Genomic DNA, 16,492 nt, shown 5'->3' on the forward strand with positions numbered 1-16,492 from the left:
TTGGGATGCAGCTAACATAGTGCTTAGAGAGAAATTTACAGCTTTAAATGCTTGTAGCCAAAATGAGGAAAGGGGTAAAATCAATTATCTAATCTTTTACCATCAGAACCTTGAAAAAGAAGAGTAAATTAAACCCAAAGTATTAATAAATAAATGGAAGCCAATAACAAAAACAAAAGAAACTCATGAAATAGACAAAGGGACAAACAATAGAGAAAACCAACAATTTTTCTGTACTCCATGAACAAAACTTAATTTCAGTTTGATTGTGTATTTAGATATGCTCTATATCCAGTGTTAGGGCGGCCTTGAATCTCCCAATTTTCTAATAACAGCTAAAGATCAATCTTGAGCTCTCCCTACTGTCTGGCTGCTTCTCCTCCAAGCTAGCAGGCAACCTGTTGGGACTCTGTTTTTACAAACATCCAGAAAGAACCAGAAGAAAGAAAATGTAAATCTTTCTCTTCACATTCACCGGCTCACAGCCTTCAGAATTTGTTTTACACCCTCAAGGTGTTCCAGAGAAGCTCCCAGACAGACAGCCAGGGCGGGGTGGGGGGGGAGCGGTGTATAAACTCCAAGCCTTTGTTTCCTGCCCCAAACTACATCTCAGGGGCAAGAATCACATCCCCTGTGATAGACCCAACTACATCTCAGAGATAACCAAGTATCCAGGAAAGGAAACAGGAAAGGTGGACAACTTGAGCTCTTTTGACTGCTTGCTAATTATTTCACAACAATTACTATTTTTCTCTTTGTCCCCATAAAAGCAGCAAGCCACCTGGCCTAGCTGCTGGCATCTCCCTTCTCTTTCTTTAGGATGCCACGCCGTCTCTCTGCTCTCTTCCCCCGTCCCCCGCCCTCTTTCTCTCTCTCTCATTCCCTCTGTTCTTCTAAAGGATAAAATAAATTTTACTTATATATTTTAATTTCTGTGTGAGAAATCTTTCTCCACCCGCGCCATGAACACCTAGTAGCTTTCCACACTAACATCTAGAATCATAAAGATCTTAGAAGAAAAAAGTAAGAGACTATAGGAATAAAATGAGAATTCTGTGGAAATGAAAAATCAGTAAGTAGGTGCCTCTAGGGTGGATTGGGAGGGGTACAGGGAATTAACTGGAAACAGGCAGTGTGAACTAAAATAAAATCTTAAGGCTCCCCACCACCTGCTGACTGAATGGACCCCCTCCTAGCCAAGGGTATATCCTAAAATTAAATTGCTTGTCACGCACAAAAACTCATGCCTCATCATGCCCGCCTCCCTTCGTGGAGATATTCTTTGCAACTCATTAACAGACCTAAGGTTATGCAAGACAAACCAGCAGGTCTTCATTTTACACAGCAAATTTATGTCCAGTGGCTTGTCTCTGATTAACCAGACCTCTTTATCTTAAAACATTCCAAGCCTCTAGACAAAGCGTTATGTCTTTAACCAATTACAAGTCAAAGAATCTTTAAACCCACCTATAACCTGTAAGCACCTCTCTCCCTTGCTTTGAGATGGCCCACCTTTTCGGGCCAAACCAATGTATGCCTTTCATGTATTGATTTATGACTTTACCTGTAACCCCTGTCTCCCTGAAATGTACAAAACCAAACTGTAACCCAGCCACAGTGAGCCCACTTGTTCAAGACTTCTTGGGTGTGGCTCCCAGTCATGATCCTCAAATTTGGGTCAGAATAAACCTATTAAAATTATCTTACAGAGTTTGGCTTCTTTTCCATTGGCAGCAAGAAAGAAGTTTCTGGGGTGACAAAAATGATCTACATCTTCTTTTAGGTGGTACTTACACGGGTGTACTTAACTGTTAAGTAAAGTATTAACTTGACAATTGATTGAACTAAACACTTTTAGATTTGGGCAATTTGACACATTAAGTAAAGTATTAACTTGACAATTGATTGAACTAAACACTTTTAGATTTGGGCAATTTGACGCATGCAAATTACACCTCAAATTTTAAAAGTAGAAGAAGTGTCTTGCGCCTATGGCAGGACACTTGGGCACCTCTGGGGCACAGGCTTCAGAAGCATCCAGGGCATTTTCAGTTCAGAAATGTGCTGAGAGTGGTTTTGCAGCCAAAATATGGGGTGGGTGCAAATGTCCACGAGAAGGGCCACTGCCGCTCACAACTACAAATCCCCACTCATGTGATCTAGGACATATAACTAGATAGCATCCCTTCAATGATGCTGTTCCTCCAGGAACCCAGAGCTCCCCAAAAAGAAATCAAAATTGAGGTTTTGGATATCTTGGGTGGGAAAGAAAATCATTTCATGTAAAATTGTTGCAAGATGGCATCAACATTTCAAATGACACTCAGAGGAGACACCGGGTTAAAGTGGATTTTCCCTCCAGACAAGTTTATTGCACAAGTGTTTATCACACAGGCCAAAATTCACATTGTACCTGGGGATTGTTGCCAGTCTACTGTAAATTTCACAGATTGTGGATCCCGGACAGCTATGAGCTGACAGGTGTCCTGTTGAGGCTAAAACCACAAGTTTAATCACACTGTGGCCTTGAAGCTGCCTTTCTCTTCCTGTGCCTGGGAGGAATGAGCGATTATAATATAACTTAAAGGTCACAATTCTCTTGGGAGAAGAGATCCTGGAGGAGGAGCGACTGATAAATAAGTAACAGGAGCTCAAGGTTATAAGCCTGAGCCCATGACCACAGCACATAAAGTCCCAGTTCTGCCTTTGGGGATATAAGGCAACAAGCTCCCACTCTCTTTTGTCTGGCTCTCAACAATCTAACAGGTTAGAGATTTCTCATTTTCTTTCAACTGCTCCTGGGGGTGGGAGGGCACGCAGTTTTTGCAAAAGTAGAGTGGAGGGAACCACAGGTGTTTTTGTGAGCCTATTCACATTTGACCTCTTTCTAGCCCTCTGCAGGGTCACCCTATAATCAGATCTTCTCTCCGGTATCTTCTGGTTCCTGACCAGTGTTTCTTGGTACCTTGGATCGGTGATGGCGGGGTGGAGCTGCCTTGTGACAGGAGCTGGAGGGTTCCTGGGTCAGAGGATCATCCACTTGTTGGTGAAGGAGAAGGATCTGCAGGAGATCAAGGCTCTGGACAAGTTCTTCAGACCCGAATTGAAGGAGGAATTTTCTAGTAAGTGAACTGGAGTCATGGGTGTGTGGCTCCATCTTTAACCCTGCATGGGTGTGTGGAGGGGGTCCTTGTCTAGCAAATTACAGAAAGCTGTAGCCAAATCGAGACTAATCCCGTATGGAGAGTCATCAGAAAGGAATTACGGATGGCACAGTGCAAAAGATATTGGACTGGGGGTTGGGAGACTAGATTCTGGCTCTGACCCAGAACTAGAGAGGGTGGTGGCAGGCCAGATACCTTGGCCTCCGTGACTCCTTTTGTCTCATCTAGAAAAATCACACATCAGTTCTCTTCTTATCTACAACTCTTTAATGTTCTGCTGATTTTTGTCTTGGCAATTGCTGCAAAACATCTGCAAAAGACCATTTACCTGGAGGCCTCACCAGTGGGTCTCTGCTTCTCTTAATTGCCCTAGGTTTTGTTGTGTTGTGTTGTGTTTTGTGGCTCACTTAGCACCTTTGTTAGGTTTCAGTCTGAAACTGTTGGTTCTTGGTGGGCTCATGGCGGAAGAATGACCAGACATGCCAAAGTTAGGCAAGCATGAAAATGAGGTTTATTGAGGAGAGAAAGATAGGACTATAGGGCAAGAGCAAGATATAGGTTGATAAAACATGGTACATACGCCATGGATGACAGCCGGACCCATTGTCGCAGCTGGGCAAGCAAAAGGAAGGGCAAAGAGAGAGAGAGAGCCCTTGGCTATGGTCTGCATCCTATTTTATAGTGTCTGAATAGGGACCTTCTCTGTGGTTCAGAGGTCACCATGGAACCACTTTGATTAGACAGTTGGGAGTCACATGACCTGAGCCTTAACTATGCATGTGGGTTCTAGGTCACTTTCCGGACTTTATGGTACCCATGTGGCTTGGCCCATGGGCTAGAGTCCTCTGCATTCTTTTGCAGCTGGCGCGCCAAGTTCTGATCAGCAGATTCATAGGGTATTCCCTCCTCCCCCAGGTATGGAGAATTAGGGAGGGGCATGACCAAGATGGAGGCAACAGCACCCACTTTCGTCCCTAGGAGACCCAGAATCCCTCACTATCTACTTAACATCTTCGGTGAGGGTGAAATAAAAGGAAGTGAAGGTAAAGATGAGTATGTGTGAGAGAGAGAGAGAGAGAACAATAGAGAGTGAGAGAGGGCATGCAAGTGCACAGCACAGATCCAGAGACCGAGAGGCGACATGAGCCTGGACAGGTCCCAGCTGAGCTACTAGTACATCCCCTTTTTTACCATTTGTCTCTGTTCCTCGTCACCACAAAGAAAGCGACAGTAGAATTTGCTGTAGCAGCTCATTATTCTTTTCCCAAATTGCTGCCCCTGGTACAAAAGCAAAAGCTGGATTAATAGTGTATTTTCCAACCTGCTTCATCCCCAGATCCTCAAAATAACCCTGTGAGGAAAGCAGGAAAGGCATCACACCCATGTGAAAATGAGCACCTCAGGGGCCAGAAAAGTCAAGCAACTTGCCCTAAGCCATCCAATTCATGGGTGGCTAAGCTCAGACCAGAGCTCCATCCCCAAAGCCCATCACTTGGCCCTAGGGCTGAAGCTTGGCAAAGAGAATCTTCAGTCTGTACCACTGCCTCCTCCCTGCGTGTCCCAAGCCAGTTCCCTGCTCGCCCTCCTAACCAGGAGGGGACTGAGTATCCACAGGCAGGCCCTGGCTGCCCAGAGGATCCTGCCCTGCACACACAGAGGACCTGCCTGACAGCGTTCCAGGACTGCACCCAACACTCTACTCTTCTTTCGCTGTTCTCTGACCTCTCCAAATGTCTGATATCCTCCACCTCCTGTTTTAAACAAATATTAACAGACGATCGATATTAACTGTAATCCTCATGTCTCAGCAATATTTGCAACCTAACATCTGATATCAGAAAAGGGCAATGTTCAACCTAGAGAAATAGTTCCCCTATGGTGAAAATTCAGGGGGTGTCATGAATGGGCCAGGGCCTATATAAAGATAATAACAGAGAATCCTCACCATGTTTCTGCTGTGCCAGGTATTGTGCTGAATGTTTTACGTGAGTCAACTCATTTGCTTCTTGTAACAGTCCTATGGGATAGGTAATATTATTATCTTCCTTTTACACAGATGAAGAAACAGGAACAGAGAGGTTTATTAACTTGTCCAAGGTCCCACAGCTAGAATATGGCACAGCTGGATTTGAACTCGGGCAGTCTAGCTGCAACATCTGTGCTCTTAACTGGTAGTTTGTCTTCTAACTTCTCTGGGCTTTCCTCTAACCCAGCTCAGACCATAAAAGCAACTGCATGTTCGTTCTGCATCAAACATTTGCCAAGTCCACAGTGCCTTGGAGAAGGAGGGAGCTATGGTTCTATCACGAAAACATCCAAAGTGCTCTCTCCCAGTCTCTCTAGATCCCTGGGAACTAATGAGGTAAGAGTCCTTTTCTCCCCTGGCTTTGGACTTCTCCCACTTCGACAGAGCAATTCCTTTGAGCCAGTCTATCTGAAGTCAGCAGTGAAGGAGAGCAGGGCAGGGGAGGAGGGAAGGCAGCAATGGGAACACAATCAGAGAAAATTCCACTCTCAGGCTGTTATGCACCCCTTCCCTGCAGCCTCTCCCACCGTCCGCCTGCTCCAGGGTCTTCTTGGAGTTCCTGGACGACGGGAAGGGGCTGGGAGCACACAAGTTTGGCAGAGGCTTAAGGAGGGCAAATGGTTCTGTTTGTACCCCAGGAAGCAATTTCCCTGGCCCTGAATTTTTCACTCTTGAATTTTTCTCTCACTGTTCCTTGGACTTTGACTTATCCTTACTCTGTCTCAGAAAAGTTGATTCCAAATAGCCAGTCCTATACTTGGGGTACAGGGGAAAGAGAACAAGGCTTGGAGGCAGGCAGGCAGGTTTGAGCCTTCACTAGAAGTATGACCTTAGATCTGTCCCTTAACGTCTCTGAGCCTCAGTTTCCTCATCTATAAAGTGGGAATCAGAATAGCTATTTCATGAGCTAGCTGTGAAAGTTGTGTGCCAATTATAAAGCACAAATGCAGGGTATTTATCCAAATTTATGTAGCACGGTGTTCATTTTGGGGATGAATTTGAGGTAACAATGTTACTGGCACTGTCACTTCCTGTGGATTTCAGAGGAGCCTGAAAATATTGAAGTTATATCACTGCCCTTGGCTAGACGGCTGGAATGTTAGTCCCTTGGTGCCTGATTCATTTTCAGCATTGATATCGACTTTTGGTAATATTTGACATCTGAAAAGAGTTTTTCAATTAAATTCATCATTTGAGCCTATCCTAAATTGCCTGTTGATGGCTTCTCTCTCCCCCTCATTGTGCAAGCAGGAAACACTGGGGCCAACTTTGACTTCTTCTTTTGCTCTCAGTCTAGATCTAATAAGAACCAGGATCTGCCAAGATAACATCTGAATTCAAACCCTGTGTATCTCTCCCTCCTCTGCCTACTGCTGGACCCTGGTTCCAGTCCTCCTCATCTGAACTCTGACACAGACATTCTGCTTAATCTCTTGGTCACTTTGCTTTCTCTCACATCCCTCATACCAGCCCATCTATATCTTAAAGCCAAGGTTAGCTCCCTACACCACAATTCTGCTTCTGTTTCTTTTCTTATTCCAAATCCATACATGATTCTCATCCCCTACAGAGATAAGTTCAAAGTCTTTCCTCCTATATGTGACTCTCCACAATCACCCTACTCTTCTTAATGAATTTGATGAACTTCCCCTGACTCTCTTTGACAATTTTTATGTTCCAGGCTCACCTGATACCTCATTGCTCAAATTCCTTTTCTAGTACGAGATGAGGTAGAAACAGACGTTTGCTCTTTCCCAAAAAATGCTACACGTTCTGATTACTGTGCCTTTGCTTACTTGTTCCACCCATGGAAGGTACTGCCTCCCCAGCATACCCCTGCTCTCACTGTCCTTGAAGAGCTAAGCAAATGCCATCTTGATCAGGAAACTTCCCAGCCTGATCCAGAAAGCCGCCCCGTGGCATGACTTATGTTCACACAGAGCTCCAGAGCAAGACCAAGCTGACAGTGCTGGAGGGAGACATCCTGGATGAGCTGTGCCTGAAGAAAGCCTGCCAAGACATCTCGGTCGTCATCCACACTGCCTCTATCATCGACGTCGTGGGTATCCATCCTAGAGAGGCCATCATAAACGTCAATTTCAAAGGTACAGCAGCCCAGGGAGGACAGGAAGCAAGGTGGGAAAACGAGGATGGGAGAAAAGGGCAGGAAGGGAAGAGAAGCCCCCGCACTGAACACCAGCTGTGCTCTGCACCCAGTGCCCCACGTCCCACTACCAACCGAGGGGTTCAGACTGTTAGCCTCAATGTTTTAGATGAGGAAACTAGGGCTGAGAGAGGGCGAGCAATTTGTCCAAGGCCCCACAGATGGTAAGCGGGAGAGATGGCATTTCCACTCACACCTGTGTGACTCCAAACACCACGGAAGCACTTGCTACTGCTGCTCCACTCCACAGTCAACCAACTCTGACTTCAAGCTCTCGATAGCTAGATACCCCCTGCCTCTCCTGGGCCAAAACCAGACCTTACAGGTGCTTCCTTAGTTATCATTTTAAACCTTGTGTGTAGGCGAATGAGAACATCCAGAACCTTCCTGCCCACTCAAAGAAGGATTCCTCTCAAACGAACTAGCCAGGCTGGTTCACAGAAGTCTGCTAGGACAAACTTATCCAGCACTTGCCTTCCCATAATATTTTAACAGTAATAGCTTCCCATTGCCCAAAATACCATCTCTTCAGCTCACCACTGGGTCTAGTATTAAAGAGTAGTCTCTAGCCAGATGCCCAAAGTACACCCTCATTAGATCCGAATCCCTTACATGCTTGGTGGCTCTTTCTGAATTGTGCCTTTCCAATCTACCTTAAATCCAGACACATGAGCTTAAGGAATCGTGCCCTGTAATATAATCCCTCTGATCCCTGGAGGCCAGTCTCTCTAGCACCACAGCACCCCAGCCCCCAGCCCATCTGTCCTCCATGCCTGGCCTTCCAAATTTAATCTCCTTACAGACTCCTTTTCTAAAGCAACTAACTGCTTTTGGGTCTCCAGCACCATCTCTACAAAGACCCTTTCTAGTTTCTACTTAGCCACACCCCTAACTACCCCTACACTGTAAGGAGGGTGCCAAGAGTAACTAGTTCTTAGTTTTTAGTCCCTCTCTCATAATTCCTGCTCTCCACAGCTCCCAACAACAGGGGATGTGAAATGAAAGGGGAAGTGTTAGAGGCATCAGTTTACTAAAACCATTATCACCCCCAGGTTTAAAAAATACTTCACAATGATGGCCATTTCCCCCTCCCACAGGTAAACTCACCCCGAATTTTCTCTGCCACTAGATTAAAAAAAAAAAAAAAAAAAAAGTGAGGCCGTCTCTCCAGAAAAACAAATTGCACAAATACTTAAAAAGGGGGCAAAAGATACAAAAATAAATAAATAAGAATTGTCCTTTGCCCAGGAAAGTGTTTCCTTCTTCAAAGGAAGGCCCTGTGGATTGCCTCCGTGGGCTTCAATTCTACCTAACTGAAGGGGTTCTGCAAGATCCTCCCATTATAGCTATCACCAGCAGAGGGCACACTCTTCTTCCCAGGTCTCCACCAGGCTCAACCTGAAAGGCCAGTGCAGGGTCCGGAATGCTGAGTAGAAGGTTTGTGACCCTTACTTTTCATAACTGGGTAAACAAAGTCACAGCCCGAATTGGGAGTGGTCTTCACAGGGAATGCACAATCGGGAACAGAGTCCAGGTCTCCAGCGTCTCCCCACAATTCACTGTTGCTCAATGACACAAAGAATGGCCCTTGGGACAAACTTTTTATTGGTCATCAGCAAAATGAGAAAAATATGAGCAATTCAATGCATATTTGAGTGCATATTGCCTATATACATCTGTGTGACATGCCTTCTTCAACTGTTCCGGTTTGGCTAAGGACTAGGACTGTCTATATTCTCTAAGTATGGCCTCCTAGTTTTTTGCATTTAAAATGACCTGTCTTTAATGAAATGGTAGAGATGATAATGACAATTTTTTAATGTCCTTACTTATAAAAATATAAAGTGGCAACCCTATGTCCTTTTCCAAAATTAAGGTACACACACACACACACACACACGTCCATGAACCCAAATTTCTAGAAATTCTTGCTCTCTAGAACCTAAATGTCACTATCTTTTCACTTCTGTGTTTTTCCTATGCCTGTAGCATGGCCAGATCTCAGTCAGAGACACAGAAGAATGTACTTCAAATCTGTAATAACCATCGTATGGGGAGTGGGGAGTGGGGAGTGGACATGAATCTGTAGACGTGGTTGGCCCTTCAGGTTCCTTCCTGACACTGACAGCATGCTCTCCTTGGGCAGGTACCCAGCTCCTGTTGGAGGCCTGTGTCCAAGCTAGTGTGCCAATCTTCATTCATACCAGCACGATAGAGGTAGCTGGGCCCAACTCCTACAAGGAGATCATCCAGAATGCCCATGAAGAAGAGCACCTCGAAAATACATGGTCTGCTCCATACCCGTACAGCAAAAAGCTTGCAGAGAAGGCTGTGCTTGCAGCTAATGGGTGGACTCTGAAAAATGGTGGCACTTTGTACACTTGTGCCTTAAGGCCTATGTATATCTATGGGGACGGGAGCCCGTTCCTTTTTGACACTATGACTAAGGCCCTGAAGAACAACCGGACCCTGAAAAATTACAACAAGTTCTCTGTAGCCAACCCAGTCTATGTTGGCAATGTGGCCTGGGCCCATATTCTGGCCTTGAGGGCCCTGCGGGACCCCAAGAAGGCCCCAAGCATCCAAGGACAGTTCTACTACATCTCAGACGACACGCCTCACCAGAGCTATGATGACCTCAATTATGCCCTGAGCAAAGAATGGGGCTTCCGCCTGGATTCCAACCTGAGCCTTCCTGTATGTCTGCAGTACTGGATTGCCTTCCTGCTGGAAACCGTGAGCTTCCTGCTGAGTCCAATTTACAGATATCAACCGCCCTGCAACCGCCACTTAGTGACATTATCAAATAGTGTGTTCACCTTCTCCTACAAGAAAGCTCAGCGAGATCTGGGGTATGAGCCGCTCTTCAGCTGGGAGGAAGCCAAGCAGAAAACCGTGGAGTGGATTGGTTCCCTGCTGGACCAGCACAAGGAGACCCTGAAGTCAAAGACTCAGTGATTTGAGGATGACAGGGAAGTGGATACGGTTACTATTAGGATTGTCAGTCAAGCTCTCCCCTCCTGGCTTCATACAGAAGGTGACAAGAGCACAAGCCCAGGTCCTGCTGCCTTCCTTGTACACAATGGCCAAATTACTGTCTCTCTCGCACCATCAGAAACCTTCCCAGACACTGGCCCGATCAGAAGCTTTCTGTCCCAATCATCCACTAGAGGACAGACAAGGTGATTTGCTGTTACTGAATCTCAGTTTGCTGGTTCCGAAGAATTCAGGGCCTCTTTTCACTGAGAGTTTTGCCTGTTAGTTCCATCTCCCCTCTTAAATGCTAAAGCATTTCTGTTCTTTTAAAAAAAAAACCCATTCCCTCACGTTGTTCAATGAAACTAACAATAAATGTTTTAATGTTTAACCTGGAGGGAGGTGTGGTTTCCTTTCCATCACCAGGCATCACCATCCTCAATTTAGAAAAGCAGCATGGAGTGGTGGGAGCTGGGAGGAAGGGTCAGGGACGGAGGATGAAGACGGAGCACCACTACCGTTTCGGTCGTGTGCTCCATGACTGGCATTTAACCCTCACCAGCAACCTGTCAGGTGGGGATCACTATTCCCATTTTGTGGATGAGGAAACTTGTTCACAGTCACACTAACTGGTTAGTGACTAGGCCAGTTAACCAGGGAGACTGACTTGAAAGCGCTTGTCTTTCCACTGAATCATGTGGCCTGGACTGGGTGTGTCAGTGGTACAGCAGAGGACTGGAGCGTGGGCTGGTGATCCCTGGAGAGCCCCAGCTCCCTTGGGGTACCTCCTTCTTGCCCAGTCCTGTGCAGGGTACTCTCTAGAACCTAGAGAATCCCTGACAGGTGTCTGGAGGGTTTGCCTGCCTTGGCAAGTGGCCCTGGGCAGAGCAGAGAGAAGCAGAGGTGCATCCAGCCTCCACCTTCAGCACCAGTTTCCTTGAAGGTCTCTAGAACACACCTGTATATACGTATGTTGGCCATTCTGGTAATTCATACCCCGTATTTCAACCTTTCAAATCACACTATGGAGCCAACACCATGGGTTTCTAGGAAGTAAAGGGAACAGGTGTTAATGCTCCCCAAAATTTACCTTCTACTCAGCTCAAAAAGTAGAAGTATCCTCTCCCACCCCTCCATATTTAACTCCCTCTCCCTCCTCCATCCCTCTTCCCTCTCCCTTAAGTTGCACCTGCTCCTCCTTTATTCTTCTATTTCCTTAGCCTCTTTCCTTCCTCTCCGTTTTAATCACTGGCCCTCCCATTCTTCTCAATTTCCCCAAGGAGAGAAGGCCAACAAAGACAAGTTTGGGGACTTAAATGATGACACAGGCATTTGCCAGCCAGAGAACCAACAGTGGAAGCACCGTTGTGGGCAACAGGGACAGCGGGGAGCTAGAGCAGCAGAGGAGGTCGCTGTGGGGGGGAGTGGGGAGGGGAAAGCCGCCTCCCCTGGTCCTGGGAGTTGCCCTGCTGTCTGTGTGTGTCACAGCCACCACGAGAGTCACAACAGCATCAAGATGGCTTTGCTCACCCAGGGAATTTGCAGATCCTTAATCAGTTGAATTTGATTACTACAAAGAAGATAGTTTAAGCATTCACTCTGAAGGAGAAAGGGAAGAAGCACTCTGGCCCAGGTGAGCAGGTTTCCAGCACCTTCGGAGCCCAGGGACAGATGTTCAGCGCAGGGCTTCAGGCAGCGTGGCCGGAGGCCGGGGGGGTGAGGTGAGAACGCAACACTCCCTTCCTTCCCCCCTGCAATGGTGGGCCCCCTTCCATACGTTCACGCCAAAGCGCAGGAAGGACAGGAGGGCGGTGGAGGCTGGGACAAGGGCGCTTCACCCTCGTCGTGACCCTAGTGAAATCCCGCCAGGGCAGTTCTCGCAGGGAAGGGCAGGGGCTTTGTCTCCTGCGGGCAGCGAGGGGTGCACGGAGAAGAAAGAGAACAGGGGATCGCATTGGGGTCTCAACTGAATAAGCATAAAGGCCCCGCAATGTTTTGGGCCACCAAGTCCCACCCCTGCCGACAGGGACGCGGAGCTGGCGGTCCGAGCTCGCGGGTGCACCGCACGCGATGCGCCGCACGGGGGCAGCCGCGCGCGGAGGGAAGAGGGAAGCCCGGCCCAGCCCGACCGCTCCGGCGCGTTCCGTCCCCGCCCTCCGCCGGGGTGACTGCGGGGCGTGGGGGAAAGGAAGGCAGGCCTGCGCTGCGTGCTGTGTGCATGTGACCACGGAGAACGGAGGGGAGCTGAAGTTATCGGGAAAAGCTTCACGGAGCAGAGAGAGGGACTTGAACTTGCCCTTGAACGATTCGTGGGTCCTGGGTCTGAGAGCCAGGGCGGTCAGTCCAGGCAGGGAAGCAGCTTGGGCAGAGGTGAGGATGAGGACGAGTGTGAGCAGGAGAGGGTGAGTGAGGTTCGGGAGCGCAGGTGCCAGACTGAGCTAGCCGCCAAGTGGGCCATGGCCCTCTGAAGACCTGGCAGAAAAAGTGGCAGAGGGACAATTTTTATGTGAAATCTCTCGATTTCTAAATATCGCCAACTAATTCTAAATTTTAAAAAACAGTGTGAAGACCAGCTCCGGGAAAGGGCTGCGTGGGCTAGTGCTCAAACTGTATGTGTAATATTTTGTTTCTTAAAAAGTGGGTGGTGAGGTGTCAGCGGCACATCTGTTCATTCTTGGTGGTAGGTCCCAAATATATATTATTATATCATATTCTAAACTTTTCTGTATGTTTAACGTAGGTTATATATTTTTTTAATAAATTAATTTTCGTGTGGAAAAAAATGTGCCAACTCACAAAACAAATCAGCAAGCTGGACCCAGGCCTAAAGCCACTAGTTTTCCATTTCTGCCCCCAGTCCAACGGTCTAGTGAGGGAAGTAAAATATGAGACATGTTGGGTGTTGTACATAAAGATGTGCAAAGTGCCCTAAGAAAGACAAAGTGCTTCGGGGGGGGGGTCTCTTCTGGATAGGGGATTTGTGGGGTCCTTGCGTTTGGGCTGGATATCAAAAGATGGGTAGGATTTCAACAGGCAGAAATATGAGGGACAGTATTCCAGGCAGAGGCAATAGAGTCTGCGAAGACCCAGGTGGGAAAGGGATCATTTTCAGGCAACAATGAGACCAGTCTGGACAGACCAGAGAACACAGGTGCAGGCGAGAAGTGGAAGATACACCTGGAAAGGCAGGATGGGAACAGACTGAGATCACCCTGAGTCACCCCTGGGAGATACCTGCCCTCCTTCCTTCTTTCACCTCAAGGTAGAAATTCCATGCCCCTTCTACAGACCATTTAACATTCAATTACTTCACATTTAATATGCCTCATCTTCTCTTAAAAATTGAACGCTGAGGGAAAAGAGTGTGTCTCCTCTAGCAACGAATATTGATAGTGATGCGAAAAACCTGGATCTCATTCAATATGCAATAGGAAACCATCAGAGATTCTTGTTCAGCTGTTTCTGGAAGATCACTTTGGCAGCACTATGTAGGAGGGATTAAAAGAGATTACGGGATACTTCAAGAATCTAGGCAAGAAATGAAAGCCTGGTATATGTATTGTTAACGAAATGGAATGCAGGGGGCAACTGAGACAGGCCTGAGGCAGAATGGACACTGGTATAGGAAAGGACTGAGTGTGGAAAGGACTTCCATGCACCCACTTTCTCAAGCCAGAAACCCGGATGTCATCCCCTACTCCTCCAACCTGTCATTCCGCCCTACCAATTTTACCTCCAAAATACCTGTTGAATGTCCTCTTCCTTCCTGGTGCTACAGCCTCGGTTCAGGCCCTATCATTCCTTTCCTTATCCCCCACAAAGACCTCCTTGCCGTGGATCGTCACTCATGAAATCCATTCTCAGCAGTGTTGCCAGAGTTGTCTTTCCAAAATAAAATCTGACCATATCACGCCCTTCCTTAAAACCAACCACTCGGTGGAGCCCTAGGACCGTTAGGAGAAGCCTGAGTGTCTTAGGCTAACCTAGCCTCTGCCTGCCACTCCAGACTAAATTCTCACCAATCTCTGCCCTGTTCCCAGATTCTCTAACTTTGTGCTCAAACAATTTACCGAGACTCAGAGCTTCCACCATATGTGATTTTTTTTTTTTTTTTTTTTGAGACAGGGCCTCCCACTGTCACCTGGGCTAGAGGGCAGTGGTGTCATCATAGCTCACTGCAACCTAACCCCCTGGGCTCAACCAGTCCTCCTGCCTCAGCCTCCCAGATTGCTGGTGTTACAGGGGTGTGAGCCACTACACCTGGCCCGTGTGTGGTGCTTGCACATACACCCATGCTTGTGCACGGGGTTCCTTCTGCTTAGAGTGTGCCAACCTCTCCTGCCACCACATCCTTCCCAACTCCTTATTCACCATCCAAAGCTTCTCATTTTACTGCGTCCATGCTTTGTGCATATCTAACTGCACTGTAATTAATCATTTATTTATGTATTCTGTCTCCACCCCCTACACTGCCATGTCCTGAGGGCAGGAACTCACCATGTCATCTCTGTGTCCCCAGTGCCTAGCACAAAGTGGGTGCATGAGATGATGGATGGATGAATAAACACAAACAAACAGAACTGCTAGGATAGGGCAGGATGGGGAGGGAGGCAGAGAGGCAGAATGCTTTGAATGGCATTCAGAATGCTTTCAATGGAATTCACAGATGACTTCAAGGTGTCAACAAACCTGAAGAGATTGCATCATCGTGATGAGGATCAGCAAAAAGAGCAGCAGCACTGGCATGTGGGGCAGAGAATGAATTCGTCTGCGCTGTACGAAGAGCGAAGGAGGCAGTGGGGCAGTGAGAGGAAAAGGGAAATGACTTTGATGGAGGCGAAGCCTGGCTGCCAAGATTGCAAGGGGGGTGGAAATTAGATATGAACCTGAAACAGTGCAATGCCCAGAGAGTTTTTATACTACAAAAATGAGGAAATTCTGTTTTTCAAAACTGAATCCAGAAGAAAATCTCCCACTCCCTTAGGTGACTCAAGGTGAGCACAACCTCTCTGTCTGCAAGTGCTTCTTAAGACACCAGGGGCCTCCGGGGAAATGTGGGGGAGTTCTCTTCCTTTATCATGGCCCAGATCCCACCCACACAAGGATACTTACTGAGCAGGGAAGGGAGTCAGTGTTGTGAGGCATGAAAGAGCTCCATTATGAGGGAGTGGGGGGAGGATGAACAGAAAGTGGCTTGGCCACTCTGTCCCCAAGGGCAGGGGCACTGGGGTCAGTTGCAAACTCTGAAACAGTCATTAATCTGTTCTGGAAACCTGATGCTCCCTCTTGCAGAGTGCAATATTTCCTCAAGACACAGAAGAACAAGCACCAGCAAAGTCAGCCCTTCCTCCAAAATAGGTGCTGGCGGCAGAGGGGTGGGCTGAGGGGAGCTGCAGGACTGTTGTCATCCCAGCATGGACCCTGGCCATTCAGGTGGGAATGCCCTTCTCATGAGCCCAGCCCTAAATTCCTCCTGGACATGGACGTATGAGCAGGGCAGCCAGTGTAGCCACGCGGAGCCTGTGCTTGGTTTAGGGTCGGGGCCCCGCATTTCATTGTGCACTAAGCCTCGCTAAATCTGCAGCCGGTGCTGAGTAGGAGAATTTCTTTCAGCAGCAGGCACAACCCTCACCTAATCAATCCTGGATAAATGGGAATGCTCCCTGGCTCCTCCAGGGAGATCAGTTTTGTGTGGAGCTCAGATTTTGGAGCTAAAGAAGGCTCCAGAGACCTTTACTCCAGCTTTCAGCCGTGGGATCCTTCCCCTCTCCTATTTTTTGCCATTGAGGAAACTAAGGCCTGGGGAGTGAGGTGGCTTTCCCAAGATCACCCACACCATCAGCTGACCCACGTCTCTCCACTCTGGTGCGCAGGAACATGCTGGAATCCCTGTGGTAAAGAAAGGAGGCCAGGTGTGGTGGCTCACGCCTGTAGTCCCAGCACTCTTGGGAGGCCGAGGTGGGAGGATCACTTGAGTCCAGGAGTTTGAGGTCACAGTGAGCTATGATCGTGCCACTGTACACCAGCCTGGGCAACAGAGCGAGACCCTGTCTCAGAGAGAGAGAAAGAGAGAGAGAGGAGAGAGTTTGTAGCAGGGCCCTGGGGCCAGAGACTAACATATTTCTGAGGAGAACACAATGCAGCCTGGGGTGGGGGGGGCGG

At 47.7% G+C, this 16,492-nt stretch overlaps 1 protein-coding gene across 3 annotated transcripts; it reads left to right on the forward strand.

Moving 5' to 3' along the window:
• The first annotated feature begins 2,655 nt into the window (after positions 1–2,655).
• On the forward strand, positions 2,656–10,721 carry HSD3B2 (hydroxy-delta-5-steroid dehydrogenase, 3 beta- and steroid delta-isomerase 2). 3 transcript variants are annotated; one of them, XM_045546936.1, is made up of 4 exons: positions 2,656–2,766; positions 2,892–3,122; positions 7,131–7,295; positions 9,501–10,721. In XM_045546936.1, exons 2-4 carry the CDS (start codon positions 2,978–2,980, stop codon positions 10,310–10,312), a joined length of 1,122 nt encoding a protein of 373 aa, XP_045402892.1. In that variant the 5' UTR covers positions 2,656–2,766; positions 2,892–2,977; the 3' UTR covers positions 10,313–10,721. The 3 variants fall into 3 exon arrangements, with proteins under 3 accessions (XP_045402892.1, XP_045402893.1, XP_045402894.1); XM_045546937.1 differs by having other exon boundaries at positions 2,675–2,766; positions 2,902–3,122; XM_045546938.1 differs by having other exon boundaries at positions 2,678–2,766; positions 2,953–3,122.
• Positions 10,722–16,492: the final 5,771 nt, after the last annotated feature.

The sequence above is a fragment of the Lemur catta genome, chromosome 3 (genome assembly GCF_020740605.2).
Source record: "Lemur catta isolate mLemCat1 chromosome 3, mLemCat1.pri, whole genome shotgun sequence".
NCBI lineage: Eukaryota > Metazoa > Chordata > Mammalia > Primates > Lemuridae > Lemur > Lemur catta.